Source organism: Capra hircus, chromosome 15 (genome assembly GCF_001704415.2).
Source record: "Capra hircus breed San Clemente chromosome 15, ASM170441v1, whole genome shotgun sequence".
Lineage (NCBI taxonomy): Eukaryota > Metazoa > Chordata > Mammalia > Artiodactyla > Bovidae > Capra > Capra hircus.
The window spans coordinates 39,164,508-39,191,829 of NC_030822.1; the positions used below are offsets into that span (position 1 = coordinate 39,164,508).

Sequence of the window (27,322 nt, forward strand, 5' to 3'; positions counted from 1 at the left end):
AAGGAGCAAGTGTCTTTTAATTTCATGGCTGCAGTCACCATCTGCAGTGATTTTGCTAAGCTGCTAAGTCGCTTCAGTTGTGTCCGACTCTGCGACCCCATAGATGGCAGCCCACCAGGCTCCCCCGTGATTTTGGAGCCCAAGAAATAAAGTCTGTCACTGTTTCCATTGTTTCCCCATCTATTTGCCAGGAAGTGATGGGACCAGATGCTATGATCTTAGTTTTTTCAGTGTTGAGTTTTAAGCCATATATATATATATTTGGCTGCTTCGGTTCTTCTTTTGGGCATGTGGGATCTTTCCATTGTGGTGAAGGCTTCTCTAGTTACGGCATGGGCTTAGTATTTCTTCCTTCTTACTGTTTATTTTTGACTTTCAGGGTACAGCTTACTACATGCATTCATCATATCATCAAACATGATTATCCAAGTCGCTGGACTGCTATTGTGGACAAAATTGGCTTTTATCTTCAGTCTGACAACAGTGCATGTTGGCTAGGAATTCTTCTTTGCCTCTATCAGCTTGTGAAAAATTATGAGTAAGTATCTCTCAATTCCTATAGTTCTGAGAAGTAGAAAAAGCTTGGGAAATTTAAGCTAATCAGTTTGAACAACTTAAGTTTCATTTGATCTATATACCAAAGTTAGTGAATTACATGTTGATTTTAATTGTGTCTTCCTTTTGAAATAGCATTCTTGTTTTAATTCTGCGGTCTCTTCTGTTGATTCAGCTGTGAAACTGCTTGTGCCCTTTTTTCCTAATCATCTGTTTCCCTATTCAAAACCTAAGTTATCTATAGCTCCTCTATATAGACTCCTCAATTTGTGCTGATAAAAGGCCTAAAGATAAGCATTTTTTAAGATATGAAAGGGGTCAAAGTACACTGAGCTTTAAAGCTCTTTTTCTGGCTTTCTGTGAATTTTTATCTTAATTTGAGTTCTTGCTAAGTTTCAAGAACCTACCTCTAATTCTTTAAGAAGAATGTGTTGGAAATTCATTTGATCATTTTTTAATCATTGTGTTTGAAGGATTCATAGTCCTCTGCTTCAGTGTTGGTATATTTGAGCAAATTATAGTCTGTGTAAGTACTTAGTATCAGTAAGAAAGATTTAGGGATCATTTTAGACCTGGGTTTAGGGATCAGGAAAAAAAAAAATCTAACCTTGGAAGTTGAGGTATAGCACTAAAAGTGAGGTGTAGCACTAAAAGTAGTAAGCCTAATGTTGTTGAGGTTTTTCTCTTAAGTGTGTGGTGAAAATAATGAAATTGGTAGGCACTTGAAAATTTTGATGTTAGAAAATTAAAGAGGAAGGAACACTACACCATGATGGTGGCTTTATTTCTAGTCCTAACAGCTACACATTGTGAGCCCTCTAACTCTGGGGCTTGTAGTTAGCCTCTGATACCCTTTCTGGGTCCCACTCAAAGTAGCTGATGAACTGCTGCGTTTGTTCTGAGCAGGAAAGAAATATACCATTTACAGCATTGGTACTGGTGTTTTCTTGTGTTCCCACCAGCTACCCATCTTCCTGCTAAGGGATGTTCCAGCTGTTGCTCCAACCTCTGTCGGAGTGCCAGTTGTTGTAGTTCTGGTAAGTGAGTGACTGAGAGAGAATAATAATAACAAGCTGTCATTGTCATTGAGAAGGTTCAAGTCTCTCCTGCCCTGTAATCTTTAGCAGGAGAGAGTATGATAGGGATTTTTTAAATGGAAAATATAGACTGCTGCAGTGGTGGAATTTCAGTTTATTTTCAGCCAGTGTTTGTGGAGCACAAGGTGTTCACAAGGGGTCTGTGTGGACTAAAGCAGTTCTAAGAAAATGCATGCAGAAATTGAAAGCTGTGATGGCCTTCAGGAGCATAGATCCTTAGGAATTGCTTGTCAGTTGAAGGAGCATAGAAGGAACATTTGAAGAGAAAGGCATGTCACACCACATGGAGTGAGCAAAGAAAGATGCCGAGGTAGAAATGAGACACTGTCTTTAGTGGGTAGTGAGGAGACCACTGAATGGTATGGATAACTTCTGTTGAGAGGTTGGGGTTCATTTTAAATTAGTAAATTGGGACCCTCTTAAAAGACGGTTTTGAGTGCCAAGATGGGGAATTTGCATGTGATCTTTTACATGCAGATTGACCTTTTTCTTTTTTTAAAGAGGAAAGTGATTGGCTAGTTTTTGAGAATTCCCGACGAGTATGGCTCACCAGATTGACACTGGTAATAGGCTTTTATTTGTGGGAAGAGGTGAGCTCCACATCCTATTCCTCCACCGTCTTGATTGCTCCATAGGCTTTTCTTAGTATCACATTTTCATGCTTTCAGGAGCTTTCAGGTCTTATGGAATAGTATTTGTATCCTTCCATAAATTATTTTCATACTCAAACCCATTCCATTTTTAAACATTCTTCTCTCCTAACTCCCTATCTACAATGAGTGGTGGCCTGGAAGTTGGATGGTACAATATCTAAACTAATGAGTATGAAAATAATAATGTGGGCGATCACCTGGATTGGATAATGGAGAGAGGGTTGCATAATATAGTTCTCATCTTTGTTGTTACAAGATAATATTGTTAGTAATTAATACAGCTTGTCTAATCAAATTAGAGAGTGCAAATGGCTTCCTTTTATAAATCGTTACTGTTTTTATTGACTCAAAGAAATGTTCAAACAATCTTTAAATGTATACTAGGTGTAATTTCTCAGCATATCAAATAATATTTAAAACTGTCAGTTAATTGTTTAATCTCAAATCATTATTAGCATGAACATTGCTCTTATTTGAATCTTGGCAGTTTACTTTGCTTCTCATTTCACCCAGTGGGAAAAACAATCCAGCCTTTTAGGAATGTCTACCTTTACCCTTAAAAATGTGCTAACACACTCAATTCTTAGAAACATTTTCTCCCTTTAGAAAAGCTACTGGTAGATAAAACTGGGGTCTGGTAGGGGAAATCAGTTACTTAATTTAAAAAAGAAAAGCCATTAGACCTTTTAACAGTACTGTTAAAATGCTATGGATCTCTATGGGGAAATGTCTCAATTAGTCAGCACTTCTTTTCTGATATTTTTGAAGCAAAATGTAATTCAGAATTCAGGATTTTTCAGAGTTTAGAAAGTTTTAACAAGGTTCACATAATATATTTTCTATTGAAATCTGTACCAGTATCCAGGAATCAAACATTATTTTTTATATATGCTATAAGTATATGAATATTTACTCCAAATGGGATAAACAGAGATCATCAATATCCTGTTGAGGTCAGGCTTTGTTGCCAGAAAGGTTACCAATTTATAGTGGTAACCTATCACTATAGTGATTTATAGTGCTTTTAGAAATAGAATATTTTCTTCTTTACAGATGCCATTTCTTCCTTAATGCTTTTGGTGTGTAAATCACTTAAGGATGGTAATAAATAATTATTTTATATCAATCAGCTCCTGATGTTTAAAAACCAAATCATTGTAGCTCCTCAGTTGTATCAGTATTCACAGTTAGCGATAACATAGTGATCACAGTGAAATGGTTAAAGGGCAGATCCTGAATCTGCTAAGGATCATACCTAGATATATATATTTGGGAAGATGTTTAACTTCTCTGTGCCTCAGTTTCCTCAGGTATAAAAGTGAGAATATTAATGAGGCCTTGGAGGTTATTTACCTCATAATAAATACTCAGTAAATTTTAGATGTCCTCTTGTTATTTGAGGTTTTTCTCAAGTTGCTTTTTACCTATGGTTAAATTCCATAATAGGCTTTTCTTCTAGGACTATAAAATTGCTTAGAAAATATTTGCTTTTATCTGTATAAACAGGCAAGTAGTTTGTATTTGTAAATAAAATTGTAAATAAATTCTCACAGAATTAGTTTGTATTCCTACCCAAAGGTATAAGAAACCAGAGGAACGGAGTCCACTGGTAGCAGCAATGCAGCATTTCCTGCCAGTTCTAAAGGACCGTTTTATCCAGCTTCTTTCTGATCAGTCTGATCAATCTGTCCTCATTCAGAAACAAATTTTCAAGATCTTCTACGCTCTTGTTCAGGTAATTTTATAAAGTCATTTTTAATATATAAAGTCAGCTATCATTTGGCACCATAAATGATGATAAAGAATATCTTTCAGCTTAAGAATTCACAAAACTGAAAATCAGTTCTTAGAGTTTGCATCTAACACGTGCTTTGTCATGCCATGTATGTGTAGATTGTCCTGCTAATTACAAAACCTATTCCTAAGCTTGACACAAAATGATTAATACTGTGGATTTGACTTTGTATATTCTGAATCTTCCTGGGATAAAAGACCCAACTAAGGAAATGGTGGTATCTATAGTCTAAGTGGAGTGTAATTACTTATGAAACAGAGGTTTCGATGAGGATTAGAATTCTGGCTCTTCTTGTGCTACATGGCCAAAGAGAGATTGTCTCATCTGCCAGGATCTTTGGTTCAATTCATACCATTACTCATTTTTTATAAATCTCATTTAAATAGACTTTATTTCCACTAAGGTTATTATAACTGACTCACTGCCATTGTTTGGTTGGATTTTTCATGTTGTTGCTAGATCTTTGAAGATAATCTAATATCTTTCTAATGACTCTTTATACAACTTTTAAAGAAATGAAAGTTCTTTTCATGAGTTATTCTAGGGCATAGGACCCAACTGATTTTTTGAGACTAGCATACCCTGAAATCAAAATATAGTACTGGCTCATTTGTGAAAATAGAAGTCCTGAAATACTAAATAGGATATTGATTTTATGCTCCTATTAAGTGATATGATTTACCCCAGAAACATGAGAATGTCAAGAGTGAAAAACCAGTTTTTGTGATTAAGTTTTATATTATGTAAAAAGAGAGACCTGTAAACAATCTTTAAGGATGGTAGTAGATAAAGTATTTGATTAAATAATCATTTCTGCTTTAAAAAAAAAGTAACTTAAGTATTCTGGAATAGAAATTTCCTTAACTCAATAAAAGATATCATACCTTATGGTGAAAATTAGATGTATTCCCAGGAATTTGGGAATAAGACAAGAATGCTCACTATCTTTGCCACAGTTGACCATTGTACATAAACTAACCAAATCAGCCAGATGAGAAATTTGCCTGTCTGCTAAAAGAGGAAATGTGGATTGCATGAAGTATGTTTTTTAGGTTTTATAAAGAGTAAAAGGAAGTTGGATTTTCTTTTGTAAAGATTTTAAAATGTTGATTCTTGATTTTAATTTAGTATACATTACCACTGGAGCTGATAAACCAACAGAATCTGACAGACTGGATAGAAATTTTAAAGACTGTTGTGAACAGGGATGTACCTAATGTAAGTGTATTTCCTATATCACTGAACTTAAATATTTAGTTACCTTTTGAGAATTTTAATTGATATTTTCTAAAACATTCTTTGTGAATTGTATGTACTTTGTGATGCAAATTTTTCTAAATACATGTTTTATTTGTTTATATATGTTGAGTATATTAAGGGAAAAATTATAAAGGTTATTTTGTGTATTATTTAAAGTGCTTATATGTAGCTTGTTTTTTCCATCCTAATTCTGTTTCTTCAGTTTTTGAGTTCATCAAATGTATCACCTGATATAGTTAGGAATTTTTTTTCTTATAGTGAGAACTTTTAAATCTACTGTCCTAGCAACCTTCAGATAAACAATATTTTTTTGTTATTATTTATAAAATCTATAGATACCATGTCCCCAGAATTTATTTATCATATAACTGGAAATTTGTACCTTTACACCATCTTCCAAAACTTACTATAGTAAACATTTTGCAGTTTATACGTATATCAAATTATTCTGTTTATACCTTAAACTAACACAATGTTAGATATCAATTATATCTCAAAAAGAGACAAAGAGCCCATAGCTGGATTTTAGCCTAGTGATTTGTCAGACTTGGATGAACTGAAGAACTTGATTTCCAAGTTGGTCAGACTTTGTTGTTAGTTATATTACTTGGTTTTAAAATAACAACCTCATAGAGATCTAACTCAAATACCATAAAATTCACTATTTTAGTGCAGAATTCATTGCTTTTTCAGTCCCATAAACAGAATTGTCCATAAATAAAAAATGTTATTTTTTCACATTTAATAACAATTTTTTAAATAACCACAATTTTTCTCTATAATCTAGTTTTCTAGAGAGGTAGTGAATTTTCAATTCCTGAATCCCTAGTGTGTTTTAAGTACTTTTGCATACCTCGCTTATCTAATGTTAAAAAAAAGAAATCCTGAATTTATTTTAAACAGAGGCATAGAAGGGTTATGTAATTTATCAACATAATTTTTTTTAGTGGAATAAGTGAGGCTGATCTCCTGTTTTGTAATTTATTGCTCACATTTTTATTTTTAAAATATGCTGAAGAAGTAAATAGGACCTTCCTTCCACTCCATAGAAAAGTGATTTATGTGCTATTTTCTGTATACATTTAAAAGGTATAAAATATAACTAAGAGTTTTCGTAACTGTATTCTGCATCTTTTGGGGTATCATTTGTAATAATAAACATGCACATATAAGTAAACAGTTTGAGTTGTAACAGTCATATTCACTCAAGTAACCATCACCTAGAATATTTGCTCATGGCTGGATCTAGTCATTCTACCATCAATCACCATTCTAGTTTCTAGCACCATATATTAATTTTGCCTGCATAGAATCTAATTAAAAGGTGATTTTTTGTATCTACTTTTACTTAATATACTTATGATGTATTCATGTTGTGTTATGGTAGTTGGTTCCTTTTTATTGCAAGTGATATTCCATTGTAAGGATGTACTATAATTTATTTATTTACAAGTTAATGTGTATCTGGGTGGTTTCAAGATTTTAGTGTTATAAATAAGGCTGTTATGAATGTATATGTTTACTTTTATAAATAACTTCCAAAGTAGTTGTATCATTGCTGTCACTGGCAGTGTATGAAAGTTTTGGTTGTTTCACAGTCTCATTTCTTTGTCTTTAAAAATATGTCACGACTGTCTTAGGTCAGTAATATAATGAGCCAGTTCATTCTTTTAATGGTTGTGTAGTAGTCTGTTATGGATGTTCCATAATTAAACATCTCCTTATTAATGAATGTTTAGTTCTTGGCATTTTTCTCTGTTACAAATAGTTTTGTAAATGAATATTTTCATCTGTTTATATTTATGTATTTCAACTAATATTTCTGAAAGTAGATTTTTAAAATGGAGTTTTTTGTGCCCTTTTGATTTGTGCCCTTTAACTATACTGGTTTTAATTAAGCTGCTTGCCCAGGCCTTTATTTGTATTCTTTGGGTCATGACTAAAATGTTTTTGAGTTTAAACTTTTATAAGACTTTGAAAAAGCACCTTTGTAACTAAGTAGTGAAGCAAAACGCCTCTTATAAACAAAGGTTAGTACTTTTCCAAGTATATCCTTTTATAATGAAAGGCTCATGTTGGAGGAGCATTCATGTTTTTGTGAATCTGTTCTGAACTCACTATATTCCTTTTAGATTATATTGTCTATCATTAAATAAATGTCTCTTTAAAGGAAACACTTCAAGTTGAAGAAGATGATAGGCCTGAGTTACCATGGTGGAAATGTAAGAAGTGGGCTTTACACATCTTAGCAAGGCTTTTTGAAAGGTAAACACTTCTCATTATGTGATAACTTTTTTTTTTTTCAATCTTCACGATTTGGTGCTATTTTAATAAGTGCTGATATAAAACATTATAAAGACATGATGGGCATTTTAATGTTCTTTTAGATATGGAAGTCCTGGCAATGTTTCCAAAGAGTATAATGAATTTGCTGAAGTATTTCTGAAGGCATTTGCTGTTGGTGTCCAACAAGTAAGTTTAAGAAAATTTTACCATGTAAAAACATGGTGCTGTTAATTTATCTTGCTTATTTCTAGTTTTTTGTCATCCGAAGATTGCATGTAGCAATCTTTAACATCTTGAACACTGTAGCAAATGTTTTGGTCTCAGATACAGTCTGGATTATGGATTATATTATATGTAATGATATTTACCGTTTTAAAAACTGAGACAAAATTTAACAGTATTAATTTATTTAAACGTAATAGCAAACCTGCCACATATTGATAGAATAGATGGGTTTTTTTTTGTTATTGTTGAAAATAACTCTTTTCCAAAATGAAAAATTTTTAGCAGGAGGAAATGGCATCATTGCATATTTTTACTAATATCTTTAATGTCTGCCTTACTAAAAGGTAGCCATATACCACATCTACCTCTCTATTCATTGTTTTAATTTGTTCTAATAGAAGTAAATAAAGATAATTTGGTCTCAAAGATAAGTTGGAAAAGGAAAGACTGATTTAATATACTTTTCACATAATTGTGGAAATTTTTTATATCATGCCAACATTTGACAGTGGTATTTTCTTAAAGGTTAATTGCAATGTAGAGTTTGAAACTCTAGCAATAAACATCTCATATTCTATTATATTAACATTCATTGGTTTGGTATTGTACTTTGAATGGGTCTTTTATTCATGTATGATTTTGTAATCCTGCCTTGGTCTTTGGAAAATATTGACTTAGTGGGTCAGTGGCAATTTTCTGAATGTTAATTGATTTCATTATATAACTTTAAAATTTTTCATTCATTCATATCACCACTGATCTTATCAGAAGTATCTTTAAATATTTAAAAGCTGTCAAGTGGGACTAAGTGGTGGGTGTAAGATTTTGAGAATTCTAGTTTTGCTTGAAGTCTCAGACTTTAATGCCAGTAACATATTCTCACTTCAATCAGAGGCTCATTTTGTTCATTTTTGAGGGAAAAAAAAATCTGCCAAATAAATAACCATAATTTTATCAATCAGTTTTTCTTTCAAGCTTATGGTATTTGTTGGAAAAAACTTTTTCAATTCTGACTCTTGTTTCTCTTCGAAATGAATCTTTCGCCTTTTACTGAAGGTTTGCCTGGGGAGGGAGAGGCAAGTGTTGCCTCAGTTTTTTTGAGGCCTTGTGAGATAAACAAGGCCCCCCAAAAAAGCTGTTTCCGCTTTTCCTCCAAGCATTGTACTTTGGTATGTAGCAGAAGTGCTGCGTGTATGCATTACTGGTTCATGAAGGACATTCCTAAGGAAAGTTTGTTCTGTGATTATGTGGCTGTAAAGAACGTGATGACTGCTAGTACACTTTAGTGCCACTCTGCTGACTCATGTTGGGCACCTGAAGTTTTACCACCACCACTTTTGTATCATTGATGCAAGTGTCAACACGTTAAAAATGGCAAATAATGTCTGAGCATTATTATGAAAATAGTTTTGACCCGTCAGACCCTCTGAGGTCTGTGGAACATATTTTAACAACTGCTATTCTCAAATATCAAAGATGAATTAGAACTCTTAGCAGTCACTAATTGCGTAAATGGTTTGGGTAAGATTTTCCTAAAAGTTGATTTTAACAATATAGTGCTGTCTCAGTGGTGTGTTCATACATAGCATGATTTTTTCTTCTTGTATTTAATCAGAAACTCATCCTTTGACATACAGTGTTACCTCAATCTGTTTATTTTACTTTGGGAATAAATATAGTTCTCCAATACATAATTTTAAAAATTACTTCCTTTTTAATAGAATCTGGTGGTTATTTTATGATGGTGATCTGGGTAGTGTCAGATGTTTTTGCTAGCTTGTAAATGGTTAAACTCTATTTAAGCTTTGGGTTTTGATCAAATTTTTTTTCAAAGGTTTTATTGAAGGTGTTGTATCAGTACAAGGAGAAGCAATATATGGCTCCCCGAGTTTTACAACAGACGTTAAATTATATTAATCAAGGAGTTTCCCATGCTCTCACCTGGAAGAATCTGAAGCCTCATATACAAGTAACAATTTTCTATCTGAACTATTTTTCTAGAAAATATAATGGAAATAACATTAATTACCAAAAAAGTTGAAAAAACCAATTTTTTAATGTGTGTTACTTGGTCTAGTTCTGATAGTTTTATATTAGAAAAATAAAGTAACACCGTGAAAAACTTTATAAAAGGTATTTTGTGAATATTCAGATTATTTGTTTAATCTGAAACTATTAACTAAAAATTTGCCTTTAGGTTCTTACTGTTAGATCATGATTAGTTTAACATGACTAGTTAACATGTACTCTGGAATAGACAAAAGACTATTTCACCAAATTACTTTTGAAGCTAATTGGCTTATGTATTGTTTCCAGTAGTGTATTTGCTTTGTTTTTAACTGTAGGGTTTGATGGACTAAAATTTCACTTTGTGTTTTCTAAGAATACTTACTTGCTATCTATGTATACATGTCTTATTTTATGACATGTGCCTTACCCTTGTTGCACAGAGAGTAAGAATATGTACGTTGGTGGTTGATCTGAGAATGCATTTTAATGCATTTATTTATATTTTACTGAAGTTTGATATTAAGCATTAAAACACATGCTGTAGAGTTATTTTTATTTTAGCAATTATTAGAAATTTGAAAACTGAATTAAGGTTACGTTCTTAACTTTTAAATTGCAGGGCATTATCCAAGATGTTATTTTTCCATTGATGTGCTATACAGATGCTGATGAGGAACTTTGGCAAGAAGACCCTTATGAATATATACGCATGAAGTTTGGTGAGGACATTTTACTTTTTTAGAAACAAAATATGTCAGTAGTTAAGGTTCTGTATGATAAACCTTGAATATTAAGGCCTCACCTTTGGAACTGAAAAATTTTCCCTTATTTTAATATAATTTATCCATTATTAAGTCGTTTGGGAAGTTTTTCGTTAGTTTGGTCATTTGATAATGATAATCCTCATTTTTAGCAGACGTAAATACAGTAGTGTTAGCAGGTTATGACTGTTGGATATACCTCTGGTACCTGCCAAAATTGTTAGAAATTCAAGGGTACACCTTAACACTAAGTATCTGAACTGTGCTTTTGGATCCCATGTCAGTCATCAGGTGTATGGAAATTGAGAAGACGCATACAGGAAGCTGGAGTCTCTGCATGGAACTAAAGAATTATAATTTGGCTAATGTTGAGTATTAGTTTTTCTTCCTACCAAAATCTTATATACTTTCGGTAGTTTGTATTTTTGTGACCCCATTGTGAAAATTCTCACAGTAGTGGGGTTTCATATGATAGAAAATAAATAATCATTGGGAAAAGTTAATGGATTAAGATTTAATTTGTACAGGAAAGACAAGGCATTAGGCGTTTGCAAAATTCTATGGAGATCTGGATTTGTTTTCGTGCTTGCCTTCTGTGAAGATTTAGCAAAAATTTAAGGTCCTTTTTTGTTATCACTGAGCATCATTTGTAAATTATATGAAAATGTTTGATGAAAAATTTGAAATTACTATTTTTCTGTATTCTGTGTTAATTTTAAATTTTTTCTCCAGATGTATTTGAGGATTTCATCTCTCCAACCACTGCTGCCCAGACACTCTTGTTTACAGCCTGTAGTAAGAGGAAAGAGGTGGGTTATTTAGTATGTGGATAACTTTTGCTTTAATATTTAAAATATGTTCAGATATACACTTAGGGTATTTTTTTGTTTATTTTATTGAAGTATACTTCATTTACAGTAGTAATTTCTGCTATTCAGCATAGTGATTCAGTTACATACATAGTTTATCACAGGATATTGAATATATTTCACCCTGCTATACAGCAGGACCTTGTTGTTTATCTATTCTGTATATAATAGTTTGCATCTTCTAATCTCAAACTTTTAGTTCTTAATGGTTACTTAAGATCCTCTTGTCATCAGTGATTTAGAAGGATTTTTGGATATCCAGTAAAGCAGTACTTTTCTCTGTTAATCTAGGTACTACAAAAGACTATGGGATTTTGCTACCAGATTCTCACAGAACCAAATGCTGATCCTCGAAAAAAAGATGGAGCCTTGCATATGATTGGTTCTTTAGCCGAAATACTTCTGAAGGTATTAGTGTGTGTGTGTGCACGCACACGTGCGTGCAATTAGTTTCTTTTAATAGTGGCTGAATTGAGGTACAGTTCATATACCAGGGAATACCCTGTAGCTCAGATGGTAAAGAATCTGCCTGCAGTGCAGGAGACCCGGGTTTGATCCCTGGGTCGGGAAGATACCTTGGAGAAGGGAATGGCAACCCAATCCAATATTCTTGCCTGGAGAATTCCATGGACAGACCATGGGATTGCAAAGAGTCAGACACGACTGAGCAATTTTCATATACCATATGGTTTGTCCATTTAAAGTATACAGTTCAGTTGTTTTTCTTATAAAGAGTTGTGTCACCGTCAGCTCTGATTTCAAAGAGTTTTCATCATTCCCCACAGAAACTTTTAGAAGTCACTCCCCATTTTCTCCCAAATCTCCTAGCCCTAGTTGTAATCTCCTTTATGTCTCTGATAATGGGTTTTTCTATTCTGGACATTTCATATAAATTGGAATACATACCTGTGACTTGAATTGCTGATCAAATGTTGAGAGACTGTTGGACTGTTTTCCAAAGTGGCTATACCATTTTTTATGTATTAATTAGCAGTGTGTGATGGTTCCATTGTCTTTGTCTTTATCAACACTTGGCTATTGTCTGTCTTTTAAAGTTATAGCCATCCCAGTTGGTATCAAATGGTAATTTTACTGTGGTTTTAATTTACATTTCCCTCACGACTAATGATACTGAGAATCTTTTTTTATGCTTATTGTCCAGTCTTCCTCGGAGAAATTTCTGTTCAAATCTTTTGTCCATTTTAAATGGAGGTATTTATCTTTTTACTGTGATTTGTTAAGAGTTCTGATATATATATATATATATTTTTTTTTTTAATCTAATTTTTTTGGCCATACTGGGTGGTTTGTGGGATCTTAGTTCCCATCTAGGGATCAAACCTGGACCCTTGGCGGTAAAAGTGTAGAGTCCTAACCTCTGAACCACCAGGGAATTCCCTGTATAGTCTAAATGTATGCTTTTAGAAAGCTTTCAAATATAGTTGACCTCTGAACAACACAGGTTTGAACTTCTTTCAGGTCCAGTTAACATGTGGATGTTTTTAAGTAGTAAATACTACAGTTGGTTGAATCCACAAATGGAGTTGTTTGAATCCACAGATGCAGAATCACAGATATGCAGGGCTAATTGCAAATTAAGTGGCAGATTTTCAACTGCACAGAGGGTTGGTGTGCCAACCGCCTCATTATTCAAAGATCAGCTGTATGTGATTTGCAAGTATTTTCTGCCATTCTATGGATTATCTTTTATCTTTTCACATTCTTGATGGTGTCCTTTAAGGTACAGTTTCTTATGATTTTGAAAGTGTCTTCTATATTTCTTTGTTATTGCTTTTGCTGAAGGTAATTCTTTTTGCATGAATTATTTTCTTTTCATATTGTATTAAATTGTAGTGTTTTTTCTTCTCAGAAAATTGGTTTTGCTGGAAGTTTGTAAACCTGAATATATCCCTTCCCATTATTACCTTGAGAACAGAATATTTCTCAATCTATGCTGTATTGTTCATGTAGAACTTTTCCAGAGAGGTTCTTTCATTATAATAATTTTATAAGAGATAAATGTTTTATAAGATAAAGAATAAAATTAACCATTCTTCTATTACTTAAACATCACTGGTGTTAATGTTCGACATAATTGCTTTGTAAACAAATGATGTAAAAGGATTAAAAAATGTATAGTGATTTTGATGTTAATGTTTGAGAATTAGAAAATTGGATATGGATCTTGGGGTTCAGAATTCCAGAATAAATATGTTTTTACATCATTAGTCATTTTAAGGATTTGTGTATCTGTTTGACATTTGAAATGATTATATTTGTTAATTTTTACAGAAAAAGATCTACAAAGATCAGATGGAATACATGTTGCAGAACCATGTATTCCCTCTCTTTAGCAGTGAACTAGGCTACATGAGAGCCAGGGTATGTATGTTTAAAGCTGTGTTGTTGTGTACATTTATGTCTTACAATGAATAACTGCTTCTGTGGACTTTTATATGGAAGCTTTTAGATGTTCACTTTAAAACCGTGTTTGTTGAAATGGCTGCTCATAATGTGTGCATAGTTTCCATCTGTGTCTGATGGCAGCATCTGTCTGTGTTTTGCATTCAGATCTTGCTATCCACACAAACGTCGTGCAGCCAGAGAATAAGTTGGGATCATAGTACTGGTCTAGTGTGGTCTCTTGACCTCATCTACCACTGGCCAGCCTCCAAATTCCCACACAAGAACTTTGGCACTAGAAATATTGTCACATGGTAGAATTTAATGTAAGACACCTATAGTAACTCACTGCATTTTTTTTTTTTTAAAGGCTTGCTGGGTCCTTCACTACTTTTGTGAAGTGAAGTTCAAAAGTGACCAGAACTTGCAAACAGCCCTAGAACTGACCCGAAGATGTCTGATAGATGATAGGGAAATGCCTGTTAAAGTGGAAGCTGCCATTGCTCTTCAAGTGCTGATCAGCAATCAAGAGAAAGGTAAAAGATTTGTATATATAAGACATAGTCCTAGAAACTTGACATATTGTCTTCCTTTTTATTTGAAGGTATTTCTTGTTTACTCTTTGGTATACATTGATTCAGGTTTTAAGGAGTTTTAGCTGTTAGCACCAGAAGTTTTTTTCTCTTTCTCTTACAGCTAAAGAATATATCACACCATTCATCAGACCCGTCATGCAGGCTCTTCTTCACATTATAAGAGAAACAGAAAATGATGATCTTACCAATGTAATTCAGAAAATGATCTGCGAGTATAGTGAAGAAGTTACTCCTATTGCAGTAGAAATGACACAGCATTTGGTATGTTATTTGATCAGTAATGTTTGCATTGCTTAGATTACAGCAGGTGTTTTCACAGAGCTTACTGTGTATCAGGCACCATTCTAAGTCCTTGATACATATTTTAACTCATTTGATTCTCATACAGTCCTATGTGAGGAATATTCCTATACTGAAAGAAAATGTGAGTTATGAAAAGGTTAATTAACTTGCCCAAGTTAGAAGGGGTGGGGCTGGGGTCCACACCTGTGCTGTGTGCCGCTGCAGCGCATAGTTGTCGACATGTACTTAACATTGCATCGTGACCAACTTGTTTGTGTGATTTCCTAGAATGCTTTATACCAACTTAGAATAGGAATACTAGTTATAAGTAGATTTTTAAAGTGAAATTTGTTAAAATAGTTTTTGTATATTTGAACTTTGTGTACAGTACATAGCCCTGAACTTCTGAGAATTAACAATGTTAATTATTTAACGGTGATAGAAAATACGGACATGTACCCAGCAGCTATCCATTCATATTCCCTATACAGTGATATATTTGGTATAGTTTATAGTCTTGCTAAATATTGAGATTTGAAGAATCTGAGTCTTGTTATCTGCTGCGAATGTTCTTAACAGCTGATTTTGAATTGGGTAAAGACATTTGAGTAAATAGAGTTGTTGTTCAGTCACCAAGCTGTGTCTGACTCTTTTGTGACCCATGTACTGTAGCCCACCAGGCTCCTCTGTCCATGGGATTTCCTAGGCAAGAATACTGGAGTGGGTTGCCATTTCTTTCTCCAGGGGTTCTTCCCGGCCTAGGGATTGAACCCACATCTCTTGCATTGATTGGAAGGTAGATTCTTTACCACTGAACCTCTTGGGAAGCCCAAATAAATGCAGTAGTGTTCATTAAAATAATATATTGCATTTATAATAAGCTGATGATTAGCTGTGACACCTCATAATTAATAACTTTGCTCAGAATATCTTCAAAATGATTGAATTCTGTGGCAACAAAAACTTTGGTGACTAATATTTGATGATTAGTATTTGTTCATTGTCAAATGTTGAGCTGTGCTAAGTCACTTTAGTTGTGTCTGACTCTTTGTGACTCCATTGACTGTAGCCCAGCAGGCTCCTCTGTCCATGGAATTCTCCAGGCAGAAATACTGGAGTGGATTGCCATTTCCTTCTTCAGGGGATCTTGCCAACCAGGAATCAAACCCTCATCTCTTAGTTCTCCTACATCTGCAGGCGGGTTCTTTACTAGTAGCGCCATGTGGAAGCCCCAGATGTCAGCCAGTAATACTAAACGTTCATAATATTAAGCATTTTCTATGCCTTGCCTCATTTAATCCTCACAGTATCTCTGTGAAGATGTCAGGAAAAAGAGGTTGAGTAGTCTGTTTGAAGTGACCCAGTAAGTGGTAGAGCAGTACCATTGACTGTATAATATTAATTGATTTGGAAATGCCAATCAGTTGTGCTGTGTCAGTGAGAACATTTTAAAAACTATGTTTTAGACAAAAATATGTGTATACTGCTTTAAGGGCAAAGCTTAATTATATTCTCTTCAATGTAGGCAATGACTTTTAATCAAGTAATCCAGACTGGGCCAGATGAAGAAGGAAGTGATGATAAAGCAGTTACTGCTATGGGAATCCTGAATACCATCGACACGCTTCTTAGTGTAGTTGAAGATCATAAAGAAGTAAGAAAATAATCCAGTGCTATAAAAGTTGTAGGGAATTTCAAGCCATTCTTCATCAGCTGTTCTGTGCTTTTGGGGGACCTCTGACATATAGTCTTTGGTCATCTTCTCACGTATCTTGATTTTTGCTATCTTTTAACTAGTAGTACCCTTTTCATAGTACCTTATAAATATTTTAGAAGGAATAGGAGGGAAGTATTTGTATCTTTGCCTCAAAGCTCTAAGTTTGGGATTACCTTCTCAGATCTAAAAGTATAGTGATTCCTAGGAAAACGTACTCTTGCTGGTTTTCCTTTTTAATAAAAAAGTTTTTTAGTTAGGGTATAATCCATATAACATATACCACCTTAAGCATTTTTAGGTGTACACTGTATGTATTCCAAATGGATGTCCTGCTTCCTGCACTTTTTAACATTATGATGACTTTTAGGAATTTGGGATCCAGTTGAGGATCATACCGATAATTAAAGGGGAATTTGTATGTTCTATCTATCTTGTATGACTTGGGTGCCCTGCTCACTGTTAGATAAATGGAGCTGACTTAAAAATTACTGGGAGTGGTAGGATTAACGCCTTCTTTTAAATAATTTTTCAGTAAGCTATTGATTTGTATCTCTGTTAACTTCACTTACATCTGGCTGAATTACACACAAGATTTTAGTCTCTGCAGAATGATGTGGATGTGGCTCCCTTTTTCTAGGAAAAATTTTTTTCTTTATAGTAAACTGTACTTGTTATTTCTTGTTTGTCTGATTGTAATGGTATCGTATTAAGTTTCATTCCCAGATTGATTCAGTTTTGAAACATTCCCTTTTGAAACAAAGGCTTAAAATAATTTGTTGACAATATTGACTTTACATTTAAATGCGTTGAATTATTATATATTATTTAATAATTCACTCAGTGTGCTGCAATTCCATGTGATTGTTTTCTTCTCGTTTAGATAACCCAGCAGCTTGAAGGAATCTGCTTGCAGGTCATTGGAACTGTTTTACAGCAGCATGTCTTAGGTGGGTACCTCTGATTGTTCTAAGAATATCCTACTATTTCATATGAGCAAGCATTGTCCTAATGACTTGGTATTCTCTTTTAGAATTCTATGAGGAGATCTTCTCTTTAGCACACAGTTTGACATGTCAACAAGTGTCTCCACAGATGTGGCAGTTACTACCTCTGGTATTTGAGGTTTTTCAGCAAGATGGTTTTGATTACTTTACAGGTAGGTCAAATCATCATAGAAATACTTAGGGTTCCCCTTGTTTGTATTCAGTTTTAGTATATCACTTGAACATAAAGTTTTGCATATTCTTAAGTGCTTCCTTGTTTGCATAAGTTAACAGTAGCAATTAATGCTCCAAGATGACCCTAACACTGATTTCCATTATATATTTTGATTTAGTTATCACTTGAGATTATTTCCTTAAAACACATATTCTTAAGTTTCTGTTTCCTGTCAGTCTTCTTTGTATAATCTTTAACATAATCTTTATGTTTACTAAATATGAAGGAATATACTTTAATAATAGGCTCATTTTTACATTTAATTACAAATAAATAATTAAAAGTGAATGTTAGGGACAAAACATTCAGACTTGCTTCTTTTTCTTAGATTTTTCAGAAACACAGCATTTATGTTAGTAAAGATATTTAACTTATACTTTGTATTAATACAGATATGATGCCTCTGCTTCATAATTACGTAACAGTTGATACAGACATACTTCTATCTGATACCAAGTACCTTGAAATGATATACAGTATGTGCAAAAAGGTAGGTCACCCTAATACAAGAACATGTGAGCCTTGTGCTATAAAAAGTATAAAATTGTAAACAGACATGATACTACATCATGGTAAACATAATATCATATGAGTTTGACTTAAGGGTTATTTAAAAGTTATCAACAAAATGGCTTTGATTCCTAGATCTCTAATTGATGACTTGACAAGTATTTATGTCTACCTTCTGGTATTTAATTAGAGCTACATTTCTTGATTTTAGTGTCTGGACGTTATCTTAGCTTATTCCCTGCTAAGTTTTGAATCAAAAGAAGAAAAGACCAGAAATGATTAATGATGTTTTATAAAGAACATTCTCAGACTCAAAGATATAGAAAACAAACTAATGGTTACCAAAAGGGGAGGGAGGGTATAAATTATGAGATTGGGATTAACAGATACGAACTACTATATATAAAATTAATAAGCAACAAGCTCCTACTGATATTCAAATAAATAATAAACCATAATGGAAAATAATATGAAAAAGAACGTGTGTATGTATGTGTGACTTCCCTGGTGGCTCGGTTGGTAAAGAATCTGCCTGCAGTGCAGGAAACCCAGGTTCGATCCCTGGGTGGGGAAGATCTCCTGGAGAAGGAAATGGCAACCTACTCCAGTATTCTTGCCTGGAAAATCTCATGGACAGAGGAGCCTGACAGGCTACAGTTCATGGGGTCGCAAAGAGTTGGACACAACTTAGCGACTAAACCATACGTATGTATAAGTGAATCAACTTTGCTCTACGCCAGAAACGAATACAACATTGTAAATCAACTACTTCAATAAGGAAAATAGAAAGGAACTCCTTGGAGGCCGTGGGTTTATAGTAGCTGTACAGTATTAGTAAATAGCAAGATTGTAAAATCTGCAGGTTCATTTTTAAAGAGTCAAAAGTACTAGGCCATTTTTGGAAAATCATAAGATACATATACATGGTGAATGTTGCTTTTTTTTTTTTTCCTCTTAAGAAGTAGGAGATAAAATGATTGATTGGGGCCCATTGATATCAGAGGCAATGTAATTGGTAACATATAATCCTTACATTATTTGTTGAGAGCTCTCAGTCTGTTGTTTAAAATCAGACATTAGAAAATGATTTTCCTCCATGAAGTTTTTAGATGTGTTTGTCATCCTCATTCTTTCTGAACACTTAGTCGCAGAATAATCATCTAGTTATGTTATTGTTTATTGCTAATTGTTGATGTTCTAGGAACAGAGATAGCTATGCCATCTACACTTCTATTTTAAAACACTTATCCTTAACCCTTTGATTCCTCTAGTGCTAACGAGCATGTGAATTACATGCTTTTATTTCTTCTCTGGGGACAACTTCTGCCATCAGCAGACTACCTTTTCATCCTGCTGGTCTCACAATCCATTGCCAGTATTTTTTTTTTTTTTTTTCAGACACAGTGGTTTTCAACTTGTTGGAGTCCAGAATGGCACAACAGGGGAGGTCCTTTGATTATTTAGACCAATGTTACAGACAGACAACTCCAAATCCTTACAGTTCTTTAGACTGTAGTCTGTGCACTCACTCATATTTATTTATTAGACTCTGTTAAATACTTAAGCAGTTACAGACTGATTTAAAGGTTTTGAGACGCCTCCTTGCAGTTTATATTTTGTGTTGATCAGGTTCTTACAGGAGTTGCAGGAGAAGATGCAGAGTGTCATGCAGCAAAATTGCTAGAGGTTATCATTCTGCAGTGCAAAGGGCGTGGCATTGACCAGGTCAGTGAAGCCATTGATGATTCAGCTTGCAGGATTCAGAGAGGGAATCTTTCCCTCCCCTTTTTGTTTTTGGGTAATTGTTATATAGATATATATATATTGTATGTTGTATTATTATGACACCAAGATAACATGTTAAGATTGTTTAAAATTTAATCAATGTTTAATTGTGATCATATATTTAATATGTATGGAAATAAACAAAATGATTACCACAGTAAGGTTAGTCAGTAGGAATATTTTGAATCCATGATTGCTGTTGTGGTGGGGTTCTCATATCTCAGTGAAGACTGATTTTTCTCTAAAATTGGATTTCCCACTGAAATGCTTCAGCAATAAAAATTATTGGATCATTTAATGGAAAAGGGTTTAGTTGAGGAAACCAGAAAATTAATATGGGTAGGATAGTTAATGCATATTACTGACAGTTTTGAAATGTTTTTCTCTTTCTCTATAGTGTATTCCCTTATTTGTGGAAGCAGCTTTAGAGAGGCTGACAAGAGAGGTGAAGACAAGTGAACTTCGAACAATGTGCCTGCAAGTTGCCATTGCAGCTTTGTATTACAATCCACACCTACTTCTCAATACCTTAGAAAATCTTCGCTTCCCTAATAATGTTGAACCAGTTACAAATCATTTTATTACACAATGGCTTAACGATGTTGATTGTTTCTTGGGGTAAGTGACATGTACTGGGTCTTTGTTTATATAACTTTGTGAGGAACTGCAAAATTTTTTTAAAGAAAAGAAAATATTTTATTTTTTTCAGGCTTCACGACAGAAAGATGTGTGTTCTGGGCCTATGTGCTCTTATTGATATGGAACAAATACCACAAGTTTTAAATCAGGTTTCTGGACAGATTTTGCCAGCTTTTATTCTTCTATTTAATGGATTAAAAAGAGCTTATGCCTGCCATGCAGAACACGAGAATGACAGTGATGATGACGATGAAGCTGAAGATGATGATGAAACGGGTAAGGGATTTGCAATGTCGGAAGCCAGTCTTAACTACCTAGTTAGAAATATCCCTGGACTTATTCCTTTAGCCCTTCTTCTAATGAAATGTGGGATCATAGCCAAATATTTACACGTTCATTCATTCATAGACTCTCACTAGATTCCCACTAGAGTGTGAGGTCCATGAGGGCAGAACTTTCAGCTGTATCTCCATTACATAAAGCAGTTCTAGGCAAAAATGACACCCCACTCCACTACTCTTGCCTGGAAAATCCCATGGATGGAGGAGCCTGGTAGGCTACAGTCCATGGGGTCTCGAAGAGTCGGACACGACTGAGCAACTTCACTTTCACTTTTCACTTTTATGCACTGGAGAAGGAAATGGCAACCCACTCCAGTGTTCTTGCCTGGAGAATCCCAGGGATGGGAAAGCCTGGTGGGCTGCCGTCTGTGGGGTCGCACAGAGTCGGACACGACTGAAGCGACTTAGCAGCAGCAGCAGCAGGCAAAAATGATTTTGGTTTGGGGTTTTTAGTGTTTGTGAGCATCTAATATATTTCACCTGTGAGACACTATAGACCGCAAGAGTAAAAATAGATGTTAAGTTATTGTAATGGTTCCAAAATATGATAATTGCCATTTTTGTCTTTTATCATATATTATCTTAGCCAGCCTTAAAAAAAAAAATCTCGTAAAAGGTATTCCTGTGGAAATAACAAACTGTTGCTTTACTATTGGTATTTATTTGGTTTGGTAAATACCATAAGGTTCAGAGCATGCCACGTGCTGGCTCTCATTCAGTCCATTTTCCAACTTTAGAATCTGTATATAAGAATACTGGAATCTAGATTATTAACAATTGTGGTTAGTTTTCTTAGATTGCTGTGAGAATTTTTTTCTATTTATTGCTGAATGTGTATTTAAACACCAATTCTTGGAACTCTCCCTTAAATTTATTCAGTTGTGATTTTCCAACAATGACCGTTGTCAGTGAGTTACAATGAGTAACAGAATATTTCAGTGTTAACAAGAGCACCTTTTTATGACTTGGCAGAGGAACTGGGCAGTGATGAAGATGATATTGACGAAGATGGACAAGAATATTTGGAGATTCTGGCTAAGCAAGCGGGTGAAGATGGAGATGAGGAAGACTGGGAAGAAGATGATGCCGAAGAAACCGCCCTGGAAGGCTATTCTACAATCATTGATGATGAAGATAACCCTGTTGATGAGTATCAGATATTTAAAGCTATATTTCAGAGTAAGTTTACTTGTTCTGTGTAATTCAGATAGTTCCATATGAACCATTTTCCTGAGTCAAACTGTTCTCCTTTATGTCTGCCCCCTAAGGAAGAGATTGGGGTATATCAAACCCAGACTAGAATATGATTTAGGATTGTTAGGCAAAGTAACCAAAGTTACTTCTCCTATTGCCTTAGAGATTCAGAGTATTTTCCTCATCCTATTATTTTACTTTTATTTAGATCATAATTTTGAAATAGGCACATCACAGGAAAATGATATACTTCATTGTAGCCTCCCAGGTTTTCCTAGAAGTATCTACCCTTATGTTTCTTGTGTTTGTGTGTATTTTTTCCCCTGGCTAAACCTGTGCTTACCTATCTGAGAATTTGACCATATTTTTACATGTAGAGTCTTGGGAATCTTTATTCTTTTCTCCTGCTTCACAGTGTGTGGCTACAGACTGCTGGGTGCCACTTTTTGTTTTTGATCATCATTTACTTGGATTTCAACAAAATACAACATCAGTGTTCTTTAACCCAGCTTAAGAAATTTGAACCTCCTTTCCTTCCAGTTAACTGCTTTCCTATTTTATCATTCCCATACATTATGAATTTTGATGTAGAATAAATTCTCTGATAAGCAAAGCATTAATCTTCCAAACCCACGACAAAGCAATTTTGATGCTAGGTTGCGGAAATGCAAGTAATTGTTTTGGGGCTATGTGGCAGGCTGTTAAAATTGATTGAAGTGCAAGAACTTGACTGGCTTTTGTCCTTGACTTTGTATTTTGTATAGTTAAACACATGTTAATTCCTAAATGATGGTTTATAATAGAAGGCTCAAGCACAGTAAAGGCAGTAAGGTAGAAGTAGAATATCATGAGGAAATGAGTTTTCATTCTTGGGAATTACTCTGTAAAATTTTTTTATTTTGTGGAAAGCCTTTATAGAGAACATTTTCTCTCACTCACTCACCATACACACACACCCCTTTCTGTAGCTAATTGAAACACAGACGTGGGGTTAGACTTGTTACCATTATATATCAGCTTATCTAGTGCGTGTTTTCATTAAACAGTGAGATTTTTAACACCTGGTCTTGTGGTATGCTGGGAAATTTTGTTATTCCTTCTTATGGGTTGTATTTGACCATTATTTGAAGTGAAGTGAAGTGAAGTCGCTCAGTCGTGTCCGACTCTTTGCGACCCCGTGGACTGTAGCCTACCAGGCTTCTCCCTCCATGGGATTCTCCAGGCAAGAGTACTGGAGTGGGTTGCCATTTCCTTCTCCAGGGAATCTTCCCGACCCAGGGATCGAACCCAGGTCTCCCCCATTCCAGGCAGACGCTTTAACCTCTGAGCCACCAGGGAAGCCCGACTATAATATAAAAATATGTGAGCATTTTAAGTACTGCAGAGTACCTTTCTATGGAAAGACTACATATATTTAAGAAAGATTTTTGAATAAGAAATGCAGAAAAAGAATTTATTTTGTACCATTCATCTCTTTTTTTAAGGTTTCTGGGTTTTGTTTTTTAATGTAAGAATTTGAGAATTATCCAGAATGTGGGAATGTGTCCGTTTTTAAGTTGCTTTAACTCTCAATCTTCTAAGGAGTTTGAGTTAACTTTATTTCTAGTTTCCCTACTTTGTTACTTGTTAGATAACAACTGATTTAGGTTCTATTTACTAACAGTGAGGATTTTGAGCGTGATTAGATTCTTGAGGCATAATGCTAAACCATAAATTTTTCCCCTGTATGTTTTTCTCACAAGCAATTTAAAGTACTGTAGGTAATTATTGGGAAAATATAAACGAGATCAGAATTTCAGTAGTGGAGGTAGAGTAGAGGGAACAGAATAGTAGAGAACTACCAGGACTCTCTTACCACCCTTTTTTACCTTGCTTTCCTTTTGATAGCTATACAAAATCGTAATCCTGTGTGGTATCAGGCCCTGACTCATGGTCTTAATGAAGAACAAAGAAAACAGTTACAAGATATAGCGACTCTAGCCGATCAAAGAAGAGCAGCCCATGGTATGTTCCTTGACCCTCTTTAATGCAATTAATAACTTTGATACACCTTTAAAATTTAAATTTGGTGATTTAAAATTATGTAAAAGCTACAGTTGTTGGAAGTGATAAGAAATTCACTCTAATCTGTAGGAATGAGATGAATTTTGGTTTTGGCCACAATTTCTCTTGATTTTAAGTGTAGTTGAAGACTGTAATAAGGTTGCTAAATCTCATGGGGCTAGTTTGATAGTGGAAAATTCTGAAAACTGCAGTTTCTTAAAAGTATATTAAAGACATACATTATTTCTTTTCATCAGTAAACATTTCATGGTTAACAATATATAAATGCTTTTCAATATAGGATATTTTAGGTAATACACCTTCTAACAGTTTTGTAGGTCTTAATAACTGTGAGTCAGACTAGTTTTATATTCAGCAAGGGTCCTCCTTATAAAAAAGGAAGTATTTATACCTCCTTTCTAAAGTATTTATATTTGAATTTGCTTGCAGTAAATTCATTAGCTGTTACTACCTTTGGAATTGGATCCTATTGATTCACTGTTTGACTCTAAATAGGGTATTTAAAGATTTTTCTTTTTAAACAATGGGAAGTGAAAATTGGCTAAGAAGTCTACAGCGTACAAGAGAGTTCATCTTCTCTACATATTACACACTTCTCTTCTTTACATATGGAAGGAGAACAGAGACCAAAGTTTGGAACTTCCTGGCTAATATTGATGGTTTAGCTGTTGTTAATGTCTGTTGGTTCCTTCTGTTCTCCAAAGTAGTAAGCTGATTGAATGCTCTACCAAACGTTTACTTTTTGTTTTTCTAGAATCCAAAATGATTGAGAAACATGGAGGATACAAATTCAGTGCTCCAGTCGTGCCAAGTTCTTTCAATTTTGGAGGCCCGGCACCAGGGATGAATTGAGTTACCACTTTCCTTCCTGCAGTGTGATTGTAGTGAAGAGCTTGTGTTCCTCCTAGTAGCGGTTCCAGAACTGGTTCATGTTATCTACTCTAAACTAATTGATCAATAGATGGACAAAGAAACCCCAGAAGGTGGGACTTGATCATGCAACTTGGCACTGAAAATGAAACTAGAGGGATTTTGGCTGGGGAGGGAGGTAACTTGGGGGGTAGGGAGTATTTTCTTTATTTTTTGAAGAAAGTAAGGATTTGACTGAAAGTTCAAGTGACACTGTGGAAATCTGCAACAGGAGGGGATGTCATGAAGGCAGCTTTTCTTTTTCTGAGGAAAAAAATAGGCATGGGCTACAGGACTATTTAAAATGTCTCATTTACAGTATAAGCTCAAAGGTAGATGTAATTTTTACACCTATGAGTATTTGTCCAATTTCTGTCTCTCCTTCACCATTGGGTATCTATTCTTTATATGTAAATAAGATAAGGTAATCGATAGCCTTATTCAGTCTTCATCATTTTCATTCATCAAAGATTGTTCCTATGTAGATTATTGGACATTTATTGTAGCACTACATAACTGATTAAAAAAAAATCTGTAAATGAATTAGCACTTTCATATTGAAACAAGCCTGCTAGCCTATGTATAAAATAGCAAAATGTTTGCTGTTTATAAAAAGATGGGATGTAATGGGGTGGGGGGCAGGGGTAATTTCAAGTTATTAATTTAAAAATGAATTAGCAATTTTGTACCTGGTGACTTTGTGGTGCACTCACCTCTGATAGTGACTTGAATTCGGTATGTTAAAAGGGGTTAGTGATATTTCATTGCTGCTAAAAATGGCAACTCCCTCTGTGTCCTGTTTTTTTCTTAAAGCTCTCAGTGTACAAGTGGATATTTGGGTACAAGACCTTACTGTAACAAAGAGGAAAGGTGATATTTGAAGCATGTAAATTGGATATAAAGTTCTACTCTTAAAGAGTTGATCAAAGAGTATGACTAAACATCTATATATGCAATCTATTAAAAGAACTTAATTCGGCTCTTATGTCTTGATTTGATTGCAGTTTTTTTCTAATTATAAATTTTTTCCTCATTGATCTATTTTTATCCTATAACTAGAAAGAATAGGAAATGCACACTTTTAAAATTGACATTTAACACCTGCCCCTCCCATCTCCTCTGTCCCTCTTGTTGATGCTGGTATCTGATAGGCTGAAGGCACAGGGTTCCCTCCAAAAACCACTGTTGATACCACTGCAAAAACAAGCCAGGAACAAGACAGCGTGGAGAGGTTGGCTTGCTTCCCTCTCTTCTAACTGCATGTTCAAAAATAAGCTGTTATTGATCTTGAACATCTGTCAGATGAGTCATACATTGGGTTATTTTTTTATATACATGTATACACACAATATTTCAAATTGAAAGCAACATCTCAATGGATTCAAAACTATTGAGTGCTGTTGTCTATAACAGACTAGAAAATTTGTAAATGTAAAAATGAAACAAATGCACATATTATTTAAAATGCATAATGAAAACCCATTGGTGTTGTGTTTTTCTTGTATGCCAGTAATTAAGCCACTGTTGGCATTGTTTGGTTTTCTATTTTAACACTGAAGGAGTGAGAGTATTTCCTATATTTATGAATTTACTATGAAAATCTTGGCAAAAAAAGAAAAAAATGTTTGTCTGAAATGTGTGGGTGAAAATTGTTAATCAAGTGTGTTTCTACTTTTTCGCCCCAAGTTGAACACCATCTGTAAACCCTAGGTTGCTTCAGGGGATTTCATTATTACATAAAAGTCATAAAATTAAAATGGAGTAGTTGTATATATGCAACATTATGTACAGAGGGGAAGTGCTGAATAGTATTAAACGTTTTCGTCTTCCTTTACCTTTTATCCCCTACCTAATATCTAGTCTACTTTTTTAAATTTCAAATTTCACTGCTCTTTGAATTGATAATTTCAATTTTCACATTGTTATTGGAAACCATATTAATAAAGGTTTTAGTTATTCCCATGCACAGTATGAAAATTCTCGGTTGCTGAGATTTTGTTTCAAGGAAATGTATTGGCATGTCTTTGAGATCAAGTTTTATTGTCTCCTCTGTCATACAATCCAAAGTAATCTACATTTATGAATTTTTGACTGAAATGAAAGACCTTAAAATTAAACTATATTTAATATTAAATATTGTTCAAATGGTAGTT

The 27,322-nt window shown here is 34.3% G+C and overlaps 1 protein-coding gene across 1 annotated transcript in view; it reads left to right on the forward strand.

The window, feature by feature from the left end:
* IPO7 (importin 7) overlaps nt 1-27,303 on the forward strand; it is a 44,136-nt gene extending 16,833 nt beyond the window's left edge. The window contains exons 4-25 of the mRNA XM_018059524.1: nt 380-538; nt 3,884-4,040; nt 5,229-5,318; nt 7,531-7,625; nt 7,748-7,832; nt 9,706-9,840; nt 10,501-10,600; nt 11,375-11,451; nt 11,803-11,919; nt 13,804-13,893; nt 14,285-14,450; nt 14,611-14,771; nt 16,318-16,446; nt 17,390-17,456; nt 17,540-17,665; nt 18,120-18,217; nt 19,867-19,962; nt 20,420-20,640; nt 20,732-20,937; nt 21,975-22,181; nt 24,084-24,200; nt 25,015-27,303. Of these exons, the coding sequence (XP_017915013.1) occupies nt 380-538; nt 3,884-4,040; nt 5,229-5,318; nt 7,531-7,625; nt 7,748-7,832; nt 9,706-9,840; nt 10,501-10,600; nt 11,375-11,451; nt 11,803-11,919; nt 13,804-13,893; nt 14,285-14,450; nt 14,611-14,771; nt 16,318-16,446; nt 17,390-17,456; nt 17,540-17,665; nt 18,120-18,217; nt 19,867-19,962; nt 20,420-20,640; nt 20,732-20,937; nt 21,975-22,181; nt 24,084-24,200; nt 25,015-25,112 (2,797 nt within the window). The 3' untranslated portion in view covers nt 25,113-27,303. The remainder of the gene's footprint in view (nt 1-379; nt 539-3,883; nt 4,041-5,228; nt 5,319-7,530; nt 7,626-7,747; nt 7,833-9,705; nt 9,841-10,500; nt 10,601-11,374; nt 11,452-11,802; nt 11,920-13,803; nt 13,894-14,284; nt 14,451-14,610; nt 14,772-16,317; nt 16,447-17,389; nt 17,457-17,539; nt 17,666-18,119; nt 18,218-19,866; nt 19,963-20,419; nt 20,641-20,731; nt 20,938-21,974; nt 22,182-24,083; nt 24,201-25,014) is intronic.